The sequence below is a fragment of the Pelodiscus sinensis genome, chromosome 7, assembly GCF_052426305.1.
Source record: "Pelodiscus sinensis isolate ZL-2025 chromosome 7, ASM5242630v1, whole genome shotgun sequence".
Lineage (NCBI taxonomy): Eukaryota > Metazoa > Chordata > Testudines > Trionychidae > Pelodiscus > Pelodiscus sinensis.
In genome coordinates this window covers 18,130,623-18,151,398 of record NC_143058.1, presented here as the reverse complement: position 1 = coordinate 18,151,398, position 20,776 = coordinate 18,130,623, and the positions used below count along the sequence as shown (strand labels likewise).

Genomic DNA, 20,776 nt, shown 5'->3' with positions numbered 1-20,776 from the left:
TGAGTTAATGGTATTAGAGGTGATAATTGGGGAAGCTATCTTGGTAATGGGTAAGATAGCCTGAGTGTTTGTTCATTCCTTTTTGGAGAGTGTCGAATTTTAACATGAATGACAGTTCAGAGGATTCCCTTTCAAGTGCAGATGTAAAAGGTCTTTGTAGCAGAATGCAGGTGGTTAAGTCATTGAGGGTATGTCTACACTACCCCCCTAGTTCAAACTAGGGGGGTAATGTATGCATACCGAACTTGCTAATGAAGCCCGGGATTTGAATTTCCCGGGCTTCATTAGCATAAAGCCGGCTCCGCCATTTTTAAAAGCCGGCTTGTTCGAACCCCGTGCCGCGTGTAGCCGCGCGCACGGGGTTTGAACAAGCTGGCTTTTAAAAATGGCGGAGCCGGCTTTATGCTAATGAAGCCCGGGAAATTCAAATCCCGGGCTTCATTAGCAAGTTCGGTATGCATACATTACCCCCCTAGTTCGAACTAGGGGGGTAGTGTAGACATACACAGAGAGAGTGTCCTTTCTGGTTAAAATGGCAAGAAACTGTTTTTTCTTTGTGATCTTGTCTGATATCTGTTTTGTGGGCATTAATCCTTTGGCGAAGTGTCTGAGATGTTTGTCCAATGTACATAGCAGACGGACACTTTCGGCACATGATAGCATAAATTATATTTCTGGATGCGCAGGAATATGTGTTCTTGATCTTATAACTCACTTGGTTAGGTCCAATAATGGTATCGGCAGAATGAATATGTGGACAAAGCTGGCAACGAGGTTTGTTGCAAGGGAAGGTGTGACGGCGCGTTGGGGGTTCCCCGTCTCCTGCACCCCGAAATGGCACAAACAGACTGCACCAGCCAGTGGAATTGAGGGTGGTTTATTGCTCCTCCAGCACAGCGCAGCACAGATGTAATCTGGTTACAGGAACTGGGGCTAAGAGGCCTCAGTGCCCCCCCTTTGAGATAGGGGAGTCCCAGCCCCCTCCCCAGCTCCTTATACCCTGCCTTCCAGCGAGGAACTAACTAAATCCCCTTCCAGCCCTGCCCCCCAGTCAGGGCAGCATTCCACCTTCCTTTGTTCCTCTCCATGGGGGGTGTCTGGCCACTGGTTCAACAAGTTTGGCACTACCTTTGCATAGTGAGGTTTTCCCTGCTGGGTCTTGCTCCAGACAGCAGGGGTCACCACAGCCCAGCAAGTACCCCCACTACGTCACAGTTCTCCCCCCTCCGAGAGCGAACTGAGCAGGGTCACTCCGCTCGTGACCTAGGGAAGTTCGGGTCCTCTGCGTGGGAACCCGCCCCGGGGACATGGGTGCTCCCCTTGACTCAGGCCGGCCGTGGCAAGGCCCCACATGAGCTGGCTTCCCTCTGTCCACTCGCCACCCCGCTCCAGGGCGACTGGCGCAGGCCTGTCCTCGGGGGTCACACCCACCCTTCCGCTGGCCTTGATCTCTGGCCAGGGTCTCTCGGGCCGGGGCCATGAGCCCAGTGAGCCTTCTCTGGACAGCCAGGGCGGCTTCCACCCCCGAAGCTCCATCCAGGGAGGTCTTCCCCTCCCATAACTCTCTCAGCAAGCCCAGAGGGTCTATCTGGGATAGTATCAGAGGGGTAGCCGTGTTAGTCTGAATCTGCAAAAGCGACGAGGAGTCCTGTGGCACCTTATAGACTAACTGAAGTGTAGGAGCATAAGCTTTCGTGGGCAAAGACCCACTTCGTCAGATGCATGTAGCCACTACATGCATCTGACGAAGTGGGTCTTTGCCCACGAAAGCTTATGCTCCTACACTTCAGTTAGTCTATAAGGTGCCACAGGACTCCTCGTCGCTATCTGGGATAGAGACCCCCAAGCCACTTTCCTCCTGTCTTGGGCCTTCCCGCCCCTCTGGCAGGAGTCACAGGACCGGCAGTACCGCTGCACGGCTGTAAAGATTCCCGGCCAATAGAAGTGCTGGAGCAGCTTCAGCCGGGTGCTCCGGATCCCCCGGTGGCCCCCAACGGGGATATCGTGGGCCAAATACAGCAGCTTGAGGCGATACTTTCGGGGGACGACCAGCTGCCGCTGGACACCCCATGCCCTCGCCTTCCTGGGGGGGGAGCCATTCACGGAACAGGAGTCCACGCCCCCGCAGGAATCTCTCCTGGCCACCTCTCCCCCGGGGCTGAGCTGCACGGAGGCCAGCCTGGTCCCTCAGCCTCTGCAAGGAGGGGTCTGCCTGCACCTCAGCCTGGAATTCAGCTGCTGAGGCAGGGATCGGGACCTGTTCCCCACCTTTGCCTAGGTCCGGAGTCCCAGCCTGGCTGGACCCCGTGTCCGCTGGGATGGGACCCTGAGGACGCTGCCCGGAGTCCTTCCCTGGACCCAGGTTGTCAGCCCCCCGCTGGCTCTGGCTCCGGCTCCGGGTAGTGACTAGAGCCCGCTGGGATTCATGGGGCCACTCCTCTAGGTCATTCCCCATCAGCACCTCGGTGGGCAAGTGCGGGCGCACCCCCACTTCCTTGAGGCCCTCCTTGGCCCCCCATTTCAGATGCACCCTGGCTACAGGCACCTTAAACGGGGACCCGTCTATGCCCTTCAGGGTCAGCTGGGTGTGGGGTAGTATCCGCTCTGGGGCCACTATGTCGGATCGGGCCAGAGTCACCTCTGCCCCCGTGTCCCAGAAGCCCGTCACCTTCCTACCATCCACCTCCAGGGGTATGAGGCACTCGCTCCGCAGGGGCCGTACTGCCCCCACCCGGTACACGGAGAAATCCGCCTCCTGAGAATCAGACCTCCCAGGGGAGGTGCACTGAGCATCCTTCCCCTCTCTCTGAGCTGAGGTTTGCCTGCCAGCCCCTGCCTCTGGGCCAGCCTGCCCTTCCTCCCGCCCCAGCCAGTTAACCCTGGAAAGTCCCCGGTCCTGGGACCTGGTGCACTGAGCCCTCTTGTGGCCTTTTTGCCCACAGCGATGGCAAGTTAGGCTTTGGGCTGTCTCTGTCCAGGGCCTGGCTGGTTCTCTGGGGTATCGATGACTGGTCCTGGTCCCTGGGGCTCGCCTCGGAGGTGTCTCTCTCCGTTGCTCAGCCAAGATCTGGTCTCTGCGCGGTTCCCTCTCTCTCCGGGACTCCGGTTCACACCCGGACCGGCTCTCCGTGAACTCATCCGCCAGCCTCCCAGCCTCCTGGGGGTTCTCTGGTCTCCGGTCCTTGAGCCACAGCCTCAGTTTGGGTGGGCACACTTCATAGAACTGCTCCATCATGACCAGCTTGAGCAGCTCCTCTGCAGTCTGGGCTCCGACTCCAGACACCCACTTGCGGCAGTATTGCGCCAGGCGGGAGGCCAGATCCACATAGGTCTCCCGTGGCCCTTTCTGTACCCCCCGGAACTTCTTCCTGTACATCTCGGGGGTCAGCCCGAACTTGTGCAGCAGGGCCTCCTTGACTCGGTTGTAATCCCCTGGCTGTAGGTCCTCCAGCTGACTGAGCACTCCGGCCGCCTCCTGGCTCAGTGCGGGGATGAGCTCCTGCAGCCAGTCAGCTGGGGGAACCCGTTGCAGTCCACAGGCCCTCTCAAAGGCACTGAGGAACCCATCTATGTCACCCATGTCCTTCAATTGGGCCACCACGGGCCTCTCCAAGCATCTGGCAGTCCTGGGACCCTGGGGCCCATCCGCACTTGACGCAGCCGGTGCCCCGCCGGTTCTCCGCTCTGCCATGGCCAGCTCATGCTGCCGCTGCCTCTCTCGGTCCTCTACTTCCAATTCCTTGATCCGCAGCTGGATCTCCAGCCGCCGCAGCTCTGCTTGGCTGGCCCCTGCCCTAGATGGGCTGCAGCTTGCAGGCCTCCTGGGGGAAGCTGTCTCATCTCTCCGGTGAGTTCCAGCACTCCTCCCCCTCTCTGAGCCTGACACACTCTCAGGGGGGGTCTGGCTGCTTCCTCTGGGGACAAGATCCTGGCCCTGTGGCTGGTCGTTCTCTTCTAGCTGAGCAATCAGCTGGGCCTTGGTTGCTTTCTGCACAGGCAAGCCCCTCTCTCTGCACAGCCCCACCAGCTCTGCCTTCAAGAGTTGGGCGTAGGCCATCCGCCCGCTGGTCCCCTTGGTGCAGACTCACCAGTCTAGTGCTGCAGCGCCCAACGATTCCCAGGGACCGCTTCACTCTGTCTCCAGCATGCCTGGCTCCAGGGCTCTTGCTTCTCCTGCGCCTTGTCGCTCGCCACTGGAAGCTCCAACCACGGGGTGCAGTGCATCCCACTTCTGACACCAGTGTGACGGCGCGTTGGGGGTTCCCCGTCTCCTGCACCCCGAAATGGCACAAACAGACTGCACCAGCCAGTGGAATTGAGGGTGGTTTATTGCTCCTCCAGCACAGCGCAGCACAGATGTAATCTGGTTACAGGAACTGGGGCTAAGAGGCCTCAGTGCCCCCCCTTTGAGATAGGAGAGTCCCAGCCCCCTCCCCAGCTCCTTATACCCTGCCTTCCAGCGAGGAACTAACTAAATCCCCTTCCAGCCCTGCCCCCCAGTCAGGGCAGCATTCCACCTTCCTTTGTTCCTCTCCATGGGGGGTGTCTGGCCACTGGTTCAACAAGTTTGGCACTACCTTTGCATAGTGAGGTTTTCCCTGCTGGGTCTTGCTCCAGACAGCAGGGGTCACCACAGCCCAGCAAGTACCCCCACTACGTCACAGTAGGTACCAGGGTTGGTATTAGTGTGGTATGTCTTGCGGTTGTTGGTAAGAATCATCTGGAGGTTAGGTGGTTGTCTGTAGGAGACTATGGGTCTGTCTCCCAGAGCCTCTTGGAGTATGGTATCCTGTTCCAGTATAGGCTGTAGTTTATTGATAATGTGTTGGACAGGTTTAAGTTGGGGGTTGTAGGTGATGACAAGTGGTGTTCTATTGTTGGTTTTCTTGGGTCTGTCTTGAAGTAGATGGTTTCTAGGTATTCGTCTGGCTCTTTCAATTTGCTTTTTTATTTTTCCGGGTGGGTAGTTGAGGTTTATAAATGCTTGGTAGAGATCCTGAAGCTTCTGGTCTCTGTCAGTGGGATTAGAGCAGATGCGGTTGTATCGAAGGGCTTGGCTATAGACGATGGATCATGTGGTGTGTTCTGGATGGGAGCTGGAAGCATGTAGGTAACTGTATGAGTCGGTGGGTTTTCTGTAGAGAGTGGTGTCTACTTTTCCATTGTTGATTTGTACGGTGGTGTCCAGGAAGTGAATCTCTCATGTAGAATGGTCCAGGCTGAGGTTGATGGTGGGGTGTAGGTTGTTGAAATCTCTGTGGAATATCTCCAGTGTTTCTTGGCCATGCGTCCAGATCATAAAGATGTCATCGATGTACCGTAGGTAGAGAAGGGGTGGGAGTTGAGGAAACGTTGTTCTAGGTCAGCCATAAAGATGTTAGCATACTGTGGGGCCATATACTTTTTATAGTCTTTGAATTAGGCCAAGCCGAGACTTGAAATCTGGGTCTGCCACTAATCCCTGGACAATAGGATATTCTGGGGTGGGTGTCTCTAATTTTAATCAGAAATTCCATCCTGGACCCAAGACTCTCTTTCCCAATGGAAACCAATATTTAAATTCTGGTGTTCCTGAGAAAAGTTTTGGCTTTAACAAATTGGCATTTTTCAGAGAGAAAATATTTCATCAAAAAAAGTCCTGACAAGCTCTAACATTAGGTGTTTTCAAATCCCCATGCAACATCATTTTGAAGGATCAGTCTCCTAAGGAGAAGAACACATCCTTCTTCCTACCTTCATCAGTCACTGTCTTAACAACCCATTCATGCTTTGCTGCTTTTTAACCGTTATCATATTTGTCCAAAGAATTTAGTTCACAGTTTAAATGCTTCATATATTCCATAAAAGAAAACAGTGGAGTGTAATCCTTTGACCTTTTCAGTGTTTTTTGGTGGAATTTACTGACTGTTCACTTTCTCCCTGCAGTCTGGCCCTTAGAACCAGGATAAAAACATACAGACAATCCAAATAGAACTGCTAGAAAGGTTACAGCAGTTGGTTTATTAACTATTCAGAGTATTTTTACCAGGAAAGATTTTAACATGTACAGAAAATGGCATCAGATGAATCACAGTTGTTATGGACTAGGGAAATGATAACCCATTCTCCTTAACACGTTAACACCATAATCTTCTTGATTCTTATTTTATGTCATTTCAACCCACCCTTTTCTCCTTAAATACATCCCAGTTATCCATTTAATTTACCTGATAAAATAGTAAGATACAAGTCTTTTAAACTTTTTTCTTGTGTATTTCATCCTGACATTTAATGCTGTATTCCAAGTTTTTTGAAATTCTTTGTGTTATTTTGAGAACATTAGTAGGTTTGCTTGCTTTAATTCTTTATTTGTTTGGCTCCTCGAACAGTTTTTGTAAAGTGGTTTGCTAGATGATTTGTTTGACAAGCAGGAATAAGAATGCCTTGTGTGAAACGAGCTTAGAGGTAGGTGGCAAAATTGTCATGTAGACAGGGTGAAACTTCAGTAATTGTGCAGATTTGTTTTATTCTATTTCTGGGATATTTGATGTAGGCGTTTGCCTCTCTGAACCAAGCTCTTCAGTGCCTCTAGGGATATTTTTTCCAAGGCAAGCACTGCATAGGGCTGTTCTAGACTCTAAATTGTTCATCTCAAAGCTTGGGGTCTTGCTGGGACAGATGAGGAATGTAGATGGGGATGCTACAGATTGCAGAGCAATTTATAGGCCTCCCTTAGGGCTGCTCCACACCCACCAAAGCTCCTGTAAGTCCCAGAAGCAGCATTAGAGGTTAGTTAGTAGGATCAGAATCTGGTAAAACAAGTTACACTGCTGGAAAACTGGTGTAAAGAAGACTGGACTCAGGTTCCTTATTTGTAGGCATGTCGTTTCTGACTTTCTTGAAATTGGAATTTTTTTGATTTGATGTAATTTTCCAGAGCTAACCAGAAAATTAGATATAGGGGCAGAATGCATGGAGTAGAGTTGTTTCTTTCCTTTTAATTTTCATGGCATTCTACTTAACTAAGTGTTTGGCATTCAAATTTTTCTAATTTAATTAACCCACTAATATTAGCACACAACATAGGCTAAGATTCTTCCCTTTCTCTCTGTAGAAAGGCAGTTTTCTTATCTGAATAATCTCCTAATCCAGTAGGTGGAAGCGAACAATGTGTACATTAGGGCTAGCAAACTATTAACCAATCTAATCAAATACCTATGTGCATTGAGTTTTACCTGGCTGAGCTGTGCTCATAGTGTTGCTGTGGAGCATATTGTAGAGAAAACAGAAATGTTTAATTTAAAAATGCATAAATGCAGATGCCCATGCAGCTTTCTGTTTTCCTCCACACTAGTAGTAAACAAACTTAAAAAACAGCAAATGGTCTGGTAGCACTTTATAGACTAACAAAACATATAGATGGTATTATGAGCTTTTGTGGATGCCCATGAAAGCTCATGATACCATCTACATGTTTCATTTATCTATAAAGTGCTACCAGACCATTTATTGTTTTTTAAGATTATCCTGTACAAACTAATTCAGCTACCCCCTGAAACTAGTATTGAAGACAGCTATCAGCTAGGTCTGCTCAGAAGAGAATTCCAGAAAGACTTTTGTTTATCAGTATTTAAATCTTCAACACTAGCCTGCTGAATGGCATTGGAGGGAGGAGAATATGCTAATGGAACCATTTTAATGACCTGCTTTAATCAGCATGGAAAACTTTTTCGTGCTTTGCAGAAGTAGGGTTTTGTGGTGATCCGGATCTGAACTGTTTGGAAGGACAGAAAAGTTTCACAGAATTGGTATAAGCTTTTTGGCTGATGCAGGTATAGGAATATAACAACACTGTTAAAATATAATGAATATTCTACAGAATATTGAATTGCAGTATTATGGCAGTAAAATCTATGATTTTGAATACTTTATTTTTTCTCATGTCTGTTTTGCAAAGGCTCATAGAATTCTTTACAGTACTTCAAAAGTTTGAAATGCTTCTGTGTTCATTTTTCTTAGAGACACATGCAATACCAACCCATAAACCTCAGTGTCACAACAACAGTCTGCATAAGCACCCCTACTGCACAGTAACATACTAGTGGGTATGGTAACTTGGAGGATAACATTTCAGTTAGCAAACTGATTTCAGGAGGATTGAGTGACTTAAGGGATTCACAATGAGATAGACAGACTTTCACCTCTAGGTCATCTGTTTAATTCAAGTCTATGTCTGCACTGACTGAAAGTTTTTACTATCTGATGGCTATTTGGTGCCCTATACAAGCACTTAAAATATTTCTCCCATTTTCAGAGGTATTACTAGTTCCTTCTGCATTCTCCATTTCAGATATAGAACTCTCAAATAGGCTGAATTTTTCTAGAAGGAAGAAACTTTTAAAATGTGACCAGTGTAAGAGTTTTGGTGGTTTTCTTCTAGTCTTTAGTTGGCTCATGATCATATCGCAAAAGAAAAAGTATCCAGAATTAGCACTCCTGTTGACAATCTCAGTTGAGGAGTTCAAAGACTGAATGGGCTATGGAGACTGAATAATCTTATTGCCCCAGGGATGTTTGCCCTGTCAGTACTGAGGTATGTAGAGGAGTGGGGATGTTTCAATTGTACGGGAGGATAAATAGGGAGACTTAAGTGTCACACTGACAATTCTAGAGACTGATCACAATCACAATTGCTACATTCTTATATCTATATACAGAGAGAGAGAGTTTCATGTTTCAAAAAAAAAAAGACATGATTATGGGCTAAATTTATGGTTAGCATAAATTGGCATTGCTCTATTAAAATCTGACTCTTATATTAAACTGTCTTGAAAGTTCATCTAGGTAAGATAAAGTTATACTTTATCAAGCAGCCATGGTCTATACATCAAAGTATAGCCTTCCCTCTGAAGGAGACAGCATGAATCAGGAAATGCCATATGTGAATTGCAGATGGAGCTTCTGTAAGGGTATGTCTACACTGCAAAGTTAATTTGAAATAACAGACGTTATTTTGAATTAACTTTAATAGTGTCTATACATACAAACCGCTATTTCGAATTTAATTAAAAATAGTGGAGCCCTTAATTCGAATTTGGTAAACCTCATTCTATTTTGGTAAACCTCATAGCTATTTCGAATTAAGTGCTGTGTAGACACTTAATTCGAAATAGGGGGCCTCCAGCCCTTCCCAGGGAGCCCTGGTGGCCACTCTGGGCACAACAAGGAAAACTTACTCTCCTCTTCCCCAGCACTGGAGACATTAAAGGGGTATATCCTGGCCACAGTGCCTGTGCCAGCTCCAAGCCTGCCAGCCCAAAGCCAGCAGTGGCCACCGGGGTCCCTGACCCAGCGGCCTCAAACCATAGGCCAGCAAGCCACTGGCAGCCAGCCCTACAGCGCTCCCCAGGAGCAGTCTGTCAGCTCCCAGGAGCCTGACATGGGCTGGAGAAGGCAGGCACCTTCCTGGTCCAGGGTGGAGATCATGGACTTTATTCAGGTTTGGGAGGGGATGCTCCCAACATCCATGATCTGCGCACTAGACGGAGGAACGCAGCCGTCTATGGCAGGATAGCTGCCAGCCTGACCACCAAAGGCCACATGTGAACCCAGGAGCAGGTTAGCATGAAAATCAAGTTGGTCCGGCGAGACCCCCAACCCTGAGCCCTGAGCTTCCCCTCCCCCTTCTTCCCCTTGCTTCCCCCTTCCATCTCCCTCCTCCCAGGTTTCCTCCACCCCTTTCCCACCCTCTTGATTCCCCTCTCCTACCTCCTTTTTCCAGTCTCCCCAGAGGTTCATCCTCCCCCCCCCCAGTTTTGTTCAATAAACCCAGTTTCTATTTTTGAACATACGTGTCTTTTCTTTGACATCAGGAAAGGGGGCTAGGGAGGGGTAAGTGGAAGGACGTGAGGGAGGAATGGGGCACGAGCCTCTGGTGGGGAGGACCAGGGAGGCTCTGTGGGATCCTCGGGGTGGACGCTCTCCCTCAGGGCCTCCTGACAGCCCCCCGATGGACCCCCTGGATGGCAGCCTGCAGCAAGGGCAGCGGGCTGATGACAATTACCCCATGAGATGCACCGGTGTGTCCAGGGCCAGCTCTGGCTCCATGTGGTCAAGTGCTGTGGTGTCCCGAGTTCGGGCAGTCAGGGCACTCCAAGACAGGACTGCTTTGCTGTCCCTTATGGAGGTAGACAATCAAGCAGGGAACCCTGAGAACTGTCTGTCCTGGGTGGGGGTAGGGTCCCTTTAAGCCCGGAGCTCAGTTAGCCTCAGACAGCAGCCCCACACACTAAGCCCTAACCTGATGCCCTGCCGATGCCCTACCGGCAGTGGTTCCAGCCAGCCTTAACTTTGGTTTAGGGTCCACTCAGTGTGGACGTGCTATTTCGAAATAGCAAAACGCTATTTCAAAATAGTTTTTGTGTATAGATGAGTTATTTCGAATTAGCTTAAGTCAAATTAACTATTTTGAATTAAGTTAATTCGAAATAGCACTGTAGTGTAGATATACCCTAAGTTAATAACAATACACTAATTCTCCTGGATGTTTATTATAAGGTCCATCTCCCCATGTACTGAACATTTTTTCCCATTATAAAATAAGTGTGTTTTCCCATTATAAAATAAGTGTGGTGTTAGCCTGAAAGTTTTCAAACCCAAAGGTATGGCTTAATTGCTGAGTTAACCCAGGGTCTTTCACAAATCTTGCACCATACCCACCTCTATGAACATATACAGTTCTCTGATCCAAGTTTAGTCGTACTTTCAGCCAAAGCTAGCTGGCCTGCTTTGGACTGCCATTGAAAGTACAGATTTGGTAGTTACTCAAGCTGGTAACCCCCTGACTTTGCAATGAAGAATTCATTGGTAGAGAATCATGGAGCATCTCATCTTCTTGTAGCACAGAGCATTATGGACCATTTACCAGAAATCCTAGTGTCATTGATAGGTGAGTACAGCACCAGTGAAGACACACGAAGTTGGGTATGGCTTTGCAATGTGGCTGTCACACACACACCTGGCCTAGACTAACTTGGGTGCTGGCCGTCTGATTTAACTCTGCAATAAAGAAATCCTCTCAGAAGCATCAGGCGGCTGATGATAAACTGAAAAGAGAAGGCTGATAAATTGTTTTATCCACATATGCAGTTACAGTACTCCTTATGACTTGAGCAAACTATTAGTGAGTGGTACAATACTTCAGGTCTATTCCTGCTAGACAGCCATTCATCCAGAAGATGAAGAGTCAATCATGAGGCATGTGTTTTCTAGTCTGAACTGCTGTAGGACTGTTAGCTGGCCTGTAGGTTGATCACTAGGAGATCTTAGAGGCCTACCAGAGAAATCTTTTTCTTTGGAACAGAAAATATGTTGAACAGAAATACCTGTTCAGAGATAAAAGCTTGCTTTTCAACATTTTAGCAAAAGATTTGATCATTCATTTGAATAGATTATCCTGTTTTGAGGCCCAAACTGCCCTTCAGTGTGTGCTCTAATTTTTTCCATCCCTGTGCAGAATAAATTCTGTTATATCCACTGAGGCATGTTCAGATGTGCAACAGCAGTAGAAACTGTTGGTGCAGTCTGCTAATTAGCTGGGCGGGATTTGAATCTCTGTTGGCTGGCCCTCCAAGTGTTCAGCTTACAGGGAACATTGTGGCCCTTTGGCTTATCTGAACTCTGTGGCTATTTCCATTTTGGAAATCAGGCTTCTTTAAGATGTCAGGAATTGGACCCACCCAAAAGCAGAGGCACTCACAATTATTAGTTACTTTTCAACACCTTAGCCCACATCTGATGGGTTATTATGTCTAGATTGGAAATAGGTAGGGTTGGACCTAGATTTGGAACTCCTTGATAAATCTAGACTGTAAACTCTTTGGGAGCCTTGTCTTCACATATATGTATAAAGTGCCCATAGTAGCCCCGTGTTGGTATTGTACACATAATTGATAGTGAGTCCTCCAGGAACTATTTGTATAGCAGATTTGGGAGTGGTTTCTGGAGATTTACCCTTCCTCTGAGGTAATTGCCTCCAACTTATGACTAGCTCACTCCAAGGAGACCCTACTAGTCAACAAAAATGTTCCTTGGGGAATGTTAGGCTCAGCTGGTATGATGATGAATGGCTAGAGATAGTGTGCAAAGATGATAAAAGTAAACCCTTTCTTTTGCTCGTGTCTGGTGTTCTAAAGAGAACAGCACTATACCAAGTTGCCACTATGTCTTTAATAATATCTATTGTGGTGTTACTTATGAACCATGGTAAGTCATCTGAAAAAATGGTAACTACAGTACTTGGTAACTCACTGTTGTGTTCCCTCATTATCTCAAATGAATAACACATTTAACATTTAAATTGGCAAAAAAAAAAAAAAAAAAAAAAAGAGCAAGCAAGCAGAGGTTTACTGTAAACAGCAAACGAAAAGGAAAAAAAGTGACTGGAGCAATTATTGAGATTTCTTCTCTGATTAATTGACATAAACCTTTAAGTATTCTCTCACTGGCTTCATTTTTTGGTAATTAATCATTGCTCAGACTAATTTACAAGTATTATATAGACAACTGGCTGAATTTTGATCTCATATCAGTACAAAACCAATGGTGACAGAGATCTGAATATGGGTAGAATGGGAAATCTGACTCTAGATATGTAATTATAAGGACAAATTCTGATTCCCCTTCGTCACCTTGCCTAGTTTCTTACAATAGTAATCCCAGCAAAGTCATAGGGCTGCTTGTTCCTCAAGATACTATTCAAATTAAGTAAAAGGAGGCAGAAACCAGTTCTTAAATATTTAGTGGTAGATTCTGCTCTATTTTAGTCTGGTTTTCCATTAAATACAATGGAGTTGGCACTGAGTAAAATTGTGAGGATTGCAGCCTTGCTGAAACCATTTTCTAAATTCTATTTCTGCAACTGGCCTTGACTAAACACTTTGGATCAAATCCTGGAATCTTTCTACAGGGAATACTCCTCTGATCTTGCAGGAAGTTAGCTCAGAGTAAAAGCTGTAGACATTGCCCTTTGAATACCTCTGTATTGTCAATGTTGGTTGCAGTAGAAGTTTTCAATACTTGGCTCTATTTTCATGGGTGTATCTATTTGCCTCTATTTGAGTCAGATTTTGATCAAAACTCCACTATAATAAATCCAGAATAGCTTCATTAACATTGAAGAATTTGTTTCAGATTTACACAAGTGAAGCTGAGAGAAACATCTGATCTACATTCCCAAAGTACAATAGACAAACTCTTGCATGCACAATATATATCTCTTAGAAGTTTGACTCTTTTAAGATATTTTCTGTTATTTTGGACACTTTAAAATGTTTTTGTTACATGATGCAGTTTTTATTGGAATTAATAGAAAATGTCACCAGCAATGAGACCATTCATTTCCTCTACTTCAGAAGTACAGTACCAGAATTTAGGGTCTGTATTATGCAGGAGGTCAGACTACATGAACAGAATGGTTCCATCTGTCCTTAAACATTTATGAAAGGTCTTCTGGGTTTTCAACTCCCAGAACCTTGCAGGATTGGGCCCAATATTTGTGCCTCATAAATATAACACAGGGAGTTGTGCCAATAAATGAGGTTTACTGGGGAGTTTGAGCAACATGAACTGTTTGTTTTTTCAGACAGCTTATTAGCTCTGCAAACCCATTCCCCAGTTCTTTTAGTAAAAGACCATAAAAACACAGGGGCTCTGATAAGCCAACCATGAACAGTATCAATATATGTCTGTTAGGTTGTTGGGTTTTTTGGTTTTTAAGATATCACCCCACTATGATCAGTTCACATTTTTCTCTGAATGGATCACCATTTTTGGCACCGAAGACTCGTTTTTGGAACACAGTCTATTGCATTCACAAAATCATTAGCTGCTGGATTATTAGAAAGCAAATAATGAAAGACAGAAACTGTTAACTAGCATATTGAAATGTGCATTTCATTTTTTCAGTGATGCTGGAAACAGCCTGACGTTTTTAGTAGCTCACAAGGAAAACAAACCAGCACGACCATGGAGAGAAAAAAGCAACTAGAGAAAAGGGAGTTTGGGAAAAGACTATCTCTGGACAGCAGCCTTGTGGTAAGGACTAAAATACTAATTTACTGTTGTATGTTTTGGCATTAAAAGTATTGCTCTTTAATTACTATATCTCGTAACGCTGTACATTTTTTTTAAGCACACGTTTAAGACATCACAATGGCAAATTCTTGTGTGATGATAACTACAGAGCTATAGGACTAAAATAATTTTACAGCATACTAATAGGAACACATCATATAGAAACATGCCATTAGGTTTAAGTGAACTACATTGGGGATGAATCTGGCTTACATGCATGAGGATGGCATTTAGAAACTTGTCAGTATTATATAAGATAAATAGGCATGGTGATCTCAGGCCCTGCAGCACTCTGCTGTATTTCTTTATACTTTCTATAGAAGAAGTACAGTAAATCCTGACATTCTCTGACTCCAAAACCATCACAGTTAGTTAATATGTGCTACAAAGTAATGTCATCATCTAACGGAAGCATCAGTTGGTCTTGCTTTGAGCATAGGATTGGAGTAGATGATCTCCTGAGGTTTCTTCCAACCCTAATTATCTATCATCCGTTGGCACATGCTTTGGATCAATTATTATTGATCTATCCAAGGACCTTATCGTGAATTTAATGAGAGCATGATCTTGGTCCTAAATCTGCATTCAGAAAGTAATGTTGTAGCTGCGAAGTGTAATAAACAAAGAATTCTTTTACATATCTATCATACATGTTCAGTTTGGAAATTATTTGAAAAATGTGTTTTATAAGTAGTATGCTGAATCAGAATAAAACAGAGACATTTCACCCTGCCCATATTCACCTCTGAGAGTTTTGCAGAGGTTGCTCCTTATTTTGTGAAGGGAACTTTGTCCTTGGTAGGAATGGCAGAACTGACACCTTTTCAGAGTAATGAGACTCCTGGGAGCGATTCTAGGGAAAGTGGCTGGCATGCTTAGTGAGTCCCCTCCATTGTACAAATGCAGGAGAGAATGGGTCTTTCTTGACTTGTACTGTCACCTGGCCAGAGAACAAATGTAAAAAGAGGACATGATTATGGGAACAGTCACCACTTATCTGGGCTCTGAAACGGAGCTGTCAGTTAGGGAGATGAAATGAATGTGCTGCAAATCACTCCTTGTACTGTATAAAATAAATATGGGAAAGGATATTCCCTACTCTTAACAGACTTCCAGTGGCTTCAGTGAAAGGATGTCTGTAAGGAGTTATGTATGATGTGAGGTATGGATTTTATCTTCCCCCTTGTGAGCAACTCCAAAACATCCTGGTGTTGAGTATGCTTTTGCAGTGTACCATCTTTTCCTCTAGGTAGGTCTGCAAAATTGAGCCTGCTGCAAAGTCTGCAACCTCCCAGGACTTGCCCAATCCAGAAATGTTCTGGTATTTTCAGCTAGATCAGACCCAAAGTAACAGTGCTATAAAATGACTTCCATTATCTTACAGTCTGAGTGCGCAGAAGAGGGTGCCCAGTTCTATCAACTGACAGACTCATATGTAAGCAAGATAAAAACAAGCGTTTGTTGTACAGTCATAGAATATGGGTTGTGTTTATTATTTCTAGGCATGTAACTCCACTCAGGCAAACTCTGGTCTAACATCTCTAGTTAAAGTTCATTGATGTGTTCCCAAGATTTCAGCCACAGACAAATAATAACCATATACAGAGAATTTAGGGCAAAATCAGCAATGTTGATCGCTGCATGGATTGCTAGAAAAAGTGTTGATCAGTATGGAAAATAAGTGATTTTACTAATGTTTTACTTATCCAAAGAATTCTCCATAGACTAATTTTGGTGCTTACTGGTGTCTAATCAACCCCTTAAAATGTAAATGTTGTTTTACTGGGGAAGCAGGTGTTGTCTCATGTATAGGTTCCTGGTTTCCTGCCTCCAGTCAATGCATGAGATCAGACTACTTCCCCAGTAAATCAAAATGTTGTGCATCTTCTGCAATGTTGTGTACCTTCAGTGGCATGGTAGCATTTCATATTGACTGCCTTGTGACTAGACCAAGTTCAGCAAGGAAAAACTGAACACTTTATCTCTCTCTCCCTTCCTGAAAAGTTCTCCTCTGTATCATTATCGATAACAATAACTTTATTTCTGTTGCCACAACATCATACTCTTCACTTTCCCAGCATCCATTCTGTTGTTGCATTCCTTTGGAACACTACATTTCTAAAATCTATCCACTTGTCTTCATTCTACCTTCAAAGTTCCTATCTCTCCTCTCACTCTCTTATCTTCCCATAAACCCTCCTGCCGAGCCACTCCCTTGAAGTCTTATTTAAACTCTCTTGTGTTGCAGTATTTTACAGGCTGGACATTATGCTTGGAAGAGTCAACTGTGATTTGCCACTAAGACAGCATCTCTGCTTTCTGTGGAGCCTTCCAGCAGTAATCCACTATAAAAAAATATTATTTATGTGTATTTTAACACAACATGTTCATTTTTTTACCCTGGGCCACAAAATACAAGTATAAACAGGAGATAAAGTTAACATGAATAATAGTGTGCTGTGTTATGAATCTGTACCATTTTCTCCATCTTCTTTTCTATGTGATCTCCTTGTGGAAAGGAACACTTCTTCCATGAAGTAATGCACAATGCAAATCTCTTTTAGCAGATATTAAAACTGACTAAACCTTAGTATTTCTCAGTGATCTTTAATGTCGGTGGATTATCTCTGTGTCTTCCTCTTAAAGTCTGAATATATTGGTTCTGACCCTCTTTCAGAGGAGGAAAGGAAATGAGAAAAAGGAGAAAGAAAGCAATTTCTGAAACTAAGATGGGCTCAAACCATTCTGGGTATAAACTTGGCCTTTCCTGAATCTAAATTTTACCAGCTGAGTATGAATTTTACCAGCATTTGGTGTATTTTGGATTTAGCTCATTACAGAGAGCAGTTTGAATGCCAAACCTGGAACAACATTTCAGCTTCCATCTGGAGTTTTCACTCAGGCCAATTGTTGTCTAAATTTGGAACCTTTGAATAATAAAGGCATGAGAAGTGACACAGGCATGTAACACTATTCCTCGCAGAACAGTACAGAGTTGCTTCTTTTTGGATCCACTAAATAAAGTGGGAAACTGAATGTACTTAAGGCAAAGTCTTTCAGGCTACATCTAGACTGCAAACTTCTTTAGGAAGGGGTTTTTCCGGAAGAGATCTTCCAGAAAACTTTTTTCAAAAGAGAGCGTATACACAGCAAAAGCACAATGAAAAAACGATTTTCCAAAGATAGTATCCACCTTGATTGCTATCTTGCATTTCAGTTGTGATTACTGTGAATGGCTTGGCCACCAGGGCACCTGTGTTTTTTCTGGAGGCTTCTTATTTTGAAAAAATACTCTCTTCCACGTCCACACATGCCTTTTTCCAGAAAAGCTTTTTCAGAGCTTCTTCCTCGTAGAAAGATGTTTACCGCTGTCAGGAAAAAACCCTCCGTTCTTTCGACTTTCTGTTGAAAGAACGCAATAGCAGTGTGGACGAAAGTGTAGTTTTTCTGGAAAAAATGGCCATTTTTCTGGAAAACTCTGCAGTGTAGACATACCCTCAGACAAATAGTTTATTTGACAAAAAAAAAAAAAAATGCAGTTTCAGGACAACCTGAAACTATGTGTGGATTTGACACCAATAGTTTCGTCCAGTCACAAAGAGGCTTGAGTGCAGGGGAGGGGGTTTGATAATGATGCTGCCTACTATCTATGTCTCTCCTCCACCCCATAACCTTTAGCACAGTTGCAAAACTGTAAGGAAAGGTCTTTAAAATGAGGCCACATAAGCTGTTCTCAAAGATGTAGCCACAAAAATATGAGTTTGATTCATTCTGTAAAGCCTCATGGATTTTCTACTAATTAAAAAGTTCTAATGAATATTTCCCTGACTACTTCAGCTAATATAGTTCAATCCATTTGTTTCTGGTGAGACTGTGAATCCTCTTGCCCTTAGTAACAGCAAAATATCCACTTTATGCCCTATTCCACTCTTGTTAGGTCAAGAGAAATCTTACTGCTGACCTCAAGAGAAATGGATCACTCTGAGGTTAAATGGTCATATGATTACTTCTATTATTATAACCAATAGAGGTCTACACTGCTGCCAACAACTTGGAGAATTTCAATACATAGACCAGTGTTTCTCAAAGTGATCCGTGAAACCACATTGACAAAGCTGCTAACTGGCCATGCCAGTGTGTTTATTTACCAGCACTGTGGCCACAGATCCTCACGGCTCCCATTGGCTCCGATTCACCATTTTCAGTCAAAGGGAGCTGTGGGAAGTGGTGGCCCAGCCAATGCTACTTCCCATGTCTCCCCTTGGCTGCAAATGGCATACTAGAGCCAATGGGAGCTGCGAGGTGTGGTAAATAAACACACTGGCGTGGACAGTTAGCATCTTTGTCAAAGTGGTTTCACGGATCACTTTGAGAAACACTGGTATAGACGATTAATTAAGACTTATAGGCAAAGCAGTCAAACTTGTAGAGCAGTGACAACCCAGGGTGGCTTGAACAATTTGTATAATGGAGGGGCTGAGAACCATTGAACAAACTGGAAATCTTGTATCTAATGGAAGCCATTTCAAGCCAGGGGTGCAGGAGCTCCCTCAACACTCATTGTTCCAGCCCCTATGTGACACTGATATTTATAGTTCCATGTTCAGATGAAAGGAATAACAAAATATTTACTTGGTATAACAACCGTCATAGAAAATCCTTCTATGACTTCAGAATACTACCACCCTTTTGTGTTCTTCCTCATGGTTGACCTTCCCTGCCCACCTTTAATAAGAATATTGTTTTGGAATAGGGATGTAGAGTAATTTCTATCACCCATATTGGTTTCATCCCTGTAAAGCTCTATGGAAGTTTTCTCTTAGGAAAATCTCTGATTACATGTTACAGACAAGACATGGTTATTATTTAAATCAGAGACTCATGTGGGGAGTTAGGATTAGAACTCCTGATTTTCATTTTCAAAAAAGCAAGCCTCCATCCCTTCAGAGAAAGGAAAGTACTTAGAGATGATCTTATTAATGGGAATATTAAACAGTTAATTAATAAGCATATCAACAAGCATGAGGCTTACTAATTAACTGGTTTATCAACCTTTGCTGGCAAACTCCAGTGGTGGCCAGCCACAGAAGGCGATGTGGGCCAACTGGCAGGACTCCATCGCCATGGTGGGGCCAAGTAGTGGACCAAGTGGCAAGCCGTGAATTAAATCGGTTAACTATTTCAGCACACTACTTATTAAAAAGTTTCCTGTATCCTGTCCATGGGCCAGCCAAAGTCCATCCACCTAGATGGAAGTAGAGTCCTACATTTTTCACAGATCCATGATGATTGCAGGGCAGATGGGCCACAGCTGAGTGATATTGCAACACCAGGGACCCATATTGGAGGGCTGTGTCTACACTACACCCCTTTTCCGGAAAAGGGATGCAGATGAGACAAGTCGGAATTGCAAATGAAGTGGGGGATTTAACTATCCCCCGCTTCATTTGTATAAACATGGCTGCCACTTTTTTCCAGCTCGGGGCTTTGCCGGAGAAAAGCGCCAGTCTAGACGGGCTCTTTCGGAAAATAAAGCCTTTTCCAAAAGGTCACTTATTCCTCTTAAAATCAGGAATAAGGGATCTTTCGGAAAAGGCTTTATTTTCCGAAAGATCCCATCTAGACTGGCGCTTTTCTCCGGCAAAGCCCCGAGCCAGAAAAAAGCGGCAGCCATATTTATACAATTGAAGCGGGGGATATTTAAATCCCCCGCTTCATTTGCAATTCCGACTTGTCTCATCTGCATCCCTTTTCTGGAAAAGGGGTGCAGTGTAGACACAGCCGAGAAGTAGACTCTGCTTTAGCACCGCTGCACAGTGAGTGAGGGGCAGGCTCATTCTGAAAATCTAATCACACAGAGTCTTCCACACCTTGAGGGCAGGATGCAACCTTTAGTAGTTAAAATAGATAAAATAAAATAACATGAAATTCAAAAGAAATTATACCAAATAAAAATAAATGTACTGGGCTTTTACATTACTCTAGATTGCTCTGTAGGGTCACAGTCACATCAGTGTTATGCTATGATTATTGAAGGTAGTTCAATATAAGTTACCTAAAATAAAATGCAAAATATAATAATGTCAATGTAATAGATTATTTGAAATATATTATTCAGCTATTTTGGTATTTCTCTGTGTTTTACAATGAGTAATTCTGTGACACCTTAAAGACTAACAAGTATATATATTTAGTATTATGAGCTTTTGTGGGCAAAACTCACTTCTTCAGATGAGATGAGCTACCTGGAAAACTGTATCAGTTGCACAGTTTTCTAGATAAGCTGTGATCCCTAGTAAACAAAGGAGACAGAACTGGGACTCAAGTGTTGTAGAAGCCTATTTGTTTGGTCTAGAGTTTGTAATTATTTTCCACAATAAGCTTTTATCAAGACTGATTCGGTATAAGTAACTTATATTGAAAGTCAAGTAACTTAGACCCTAAATTTAAGTTCTGTTAAGTTTTACAAAATCTAATATTAGAGGTGCTTCATGATTTTTAGCTTTTTCAAATAGCTTTTTGCTTGTTTAGCTCTCCCTTTAAATAATTTGCATTCAAAACATTGAACTAGTGAATGACAGCCCTCAAATGTAATATACGAATGGTTGAGGGGAAGGAAAACTAGCCGTTCTGTATTTTTTCCAATCTGAAAATGCAAAAGGGA

General features: G+C 44.2%; 1 protein-coding gene and 1 long non-coding RNA gene across 4 annotated transcripts in view; one reads left to right on the top strand and one right to left on the bottom strand.

Annotated features, from left to right (window-relative positions):
• NCKAP5 (NCK associated protein 5) overlaps positions 1-20,776 on the top strand; it is a 659,073-nt gene that overhangs the window by 53,540 nt on the left and 584,757 nt on the right. For both annotated transcript variants that reach the window (XM_075933271.2, XM_075933270.2), the window contains exon 2: positions 13,945-14,073. In XM_075933271.2, the coding sequence (XP_075789386.2) occupies positions 14,005-14,073 (69 nt within the window). In that variant the 5' untranslated portion in view covers positions 13,945-14,004. The remainder of the gene's footprint in view (positions 1-13,944; positions 14,074-20,776) is intronic.
• Positions 1-20,776, bottom strand: part of LOC142830154 (uncharacterized) — a 92,754-nt gene that overhangs the window by 63,219 nt on the left and 8,759 nt on the right. The window lies entirely within an intron of this gene.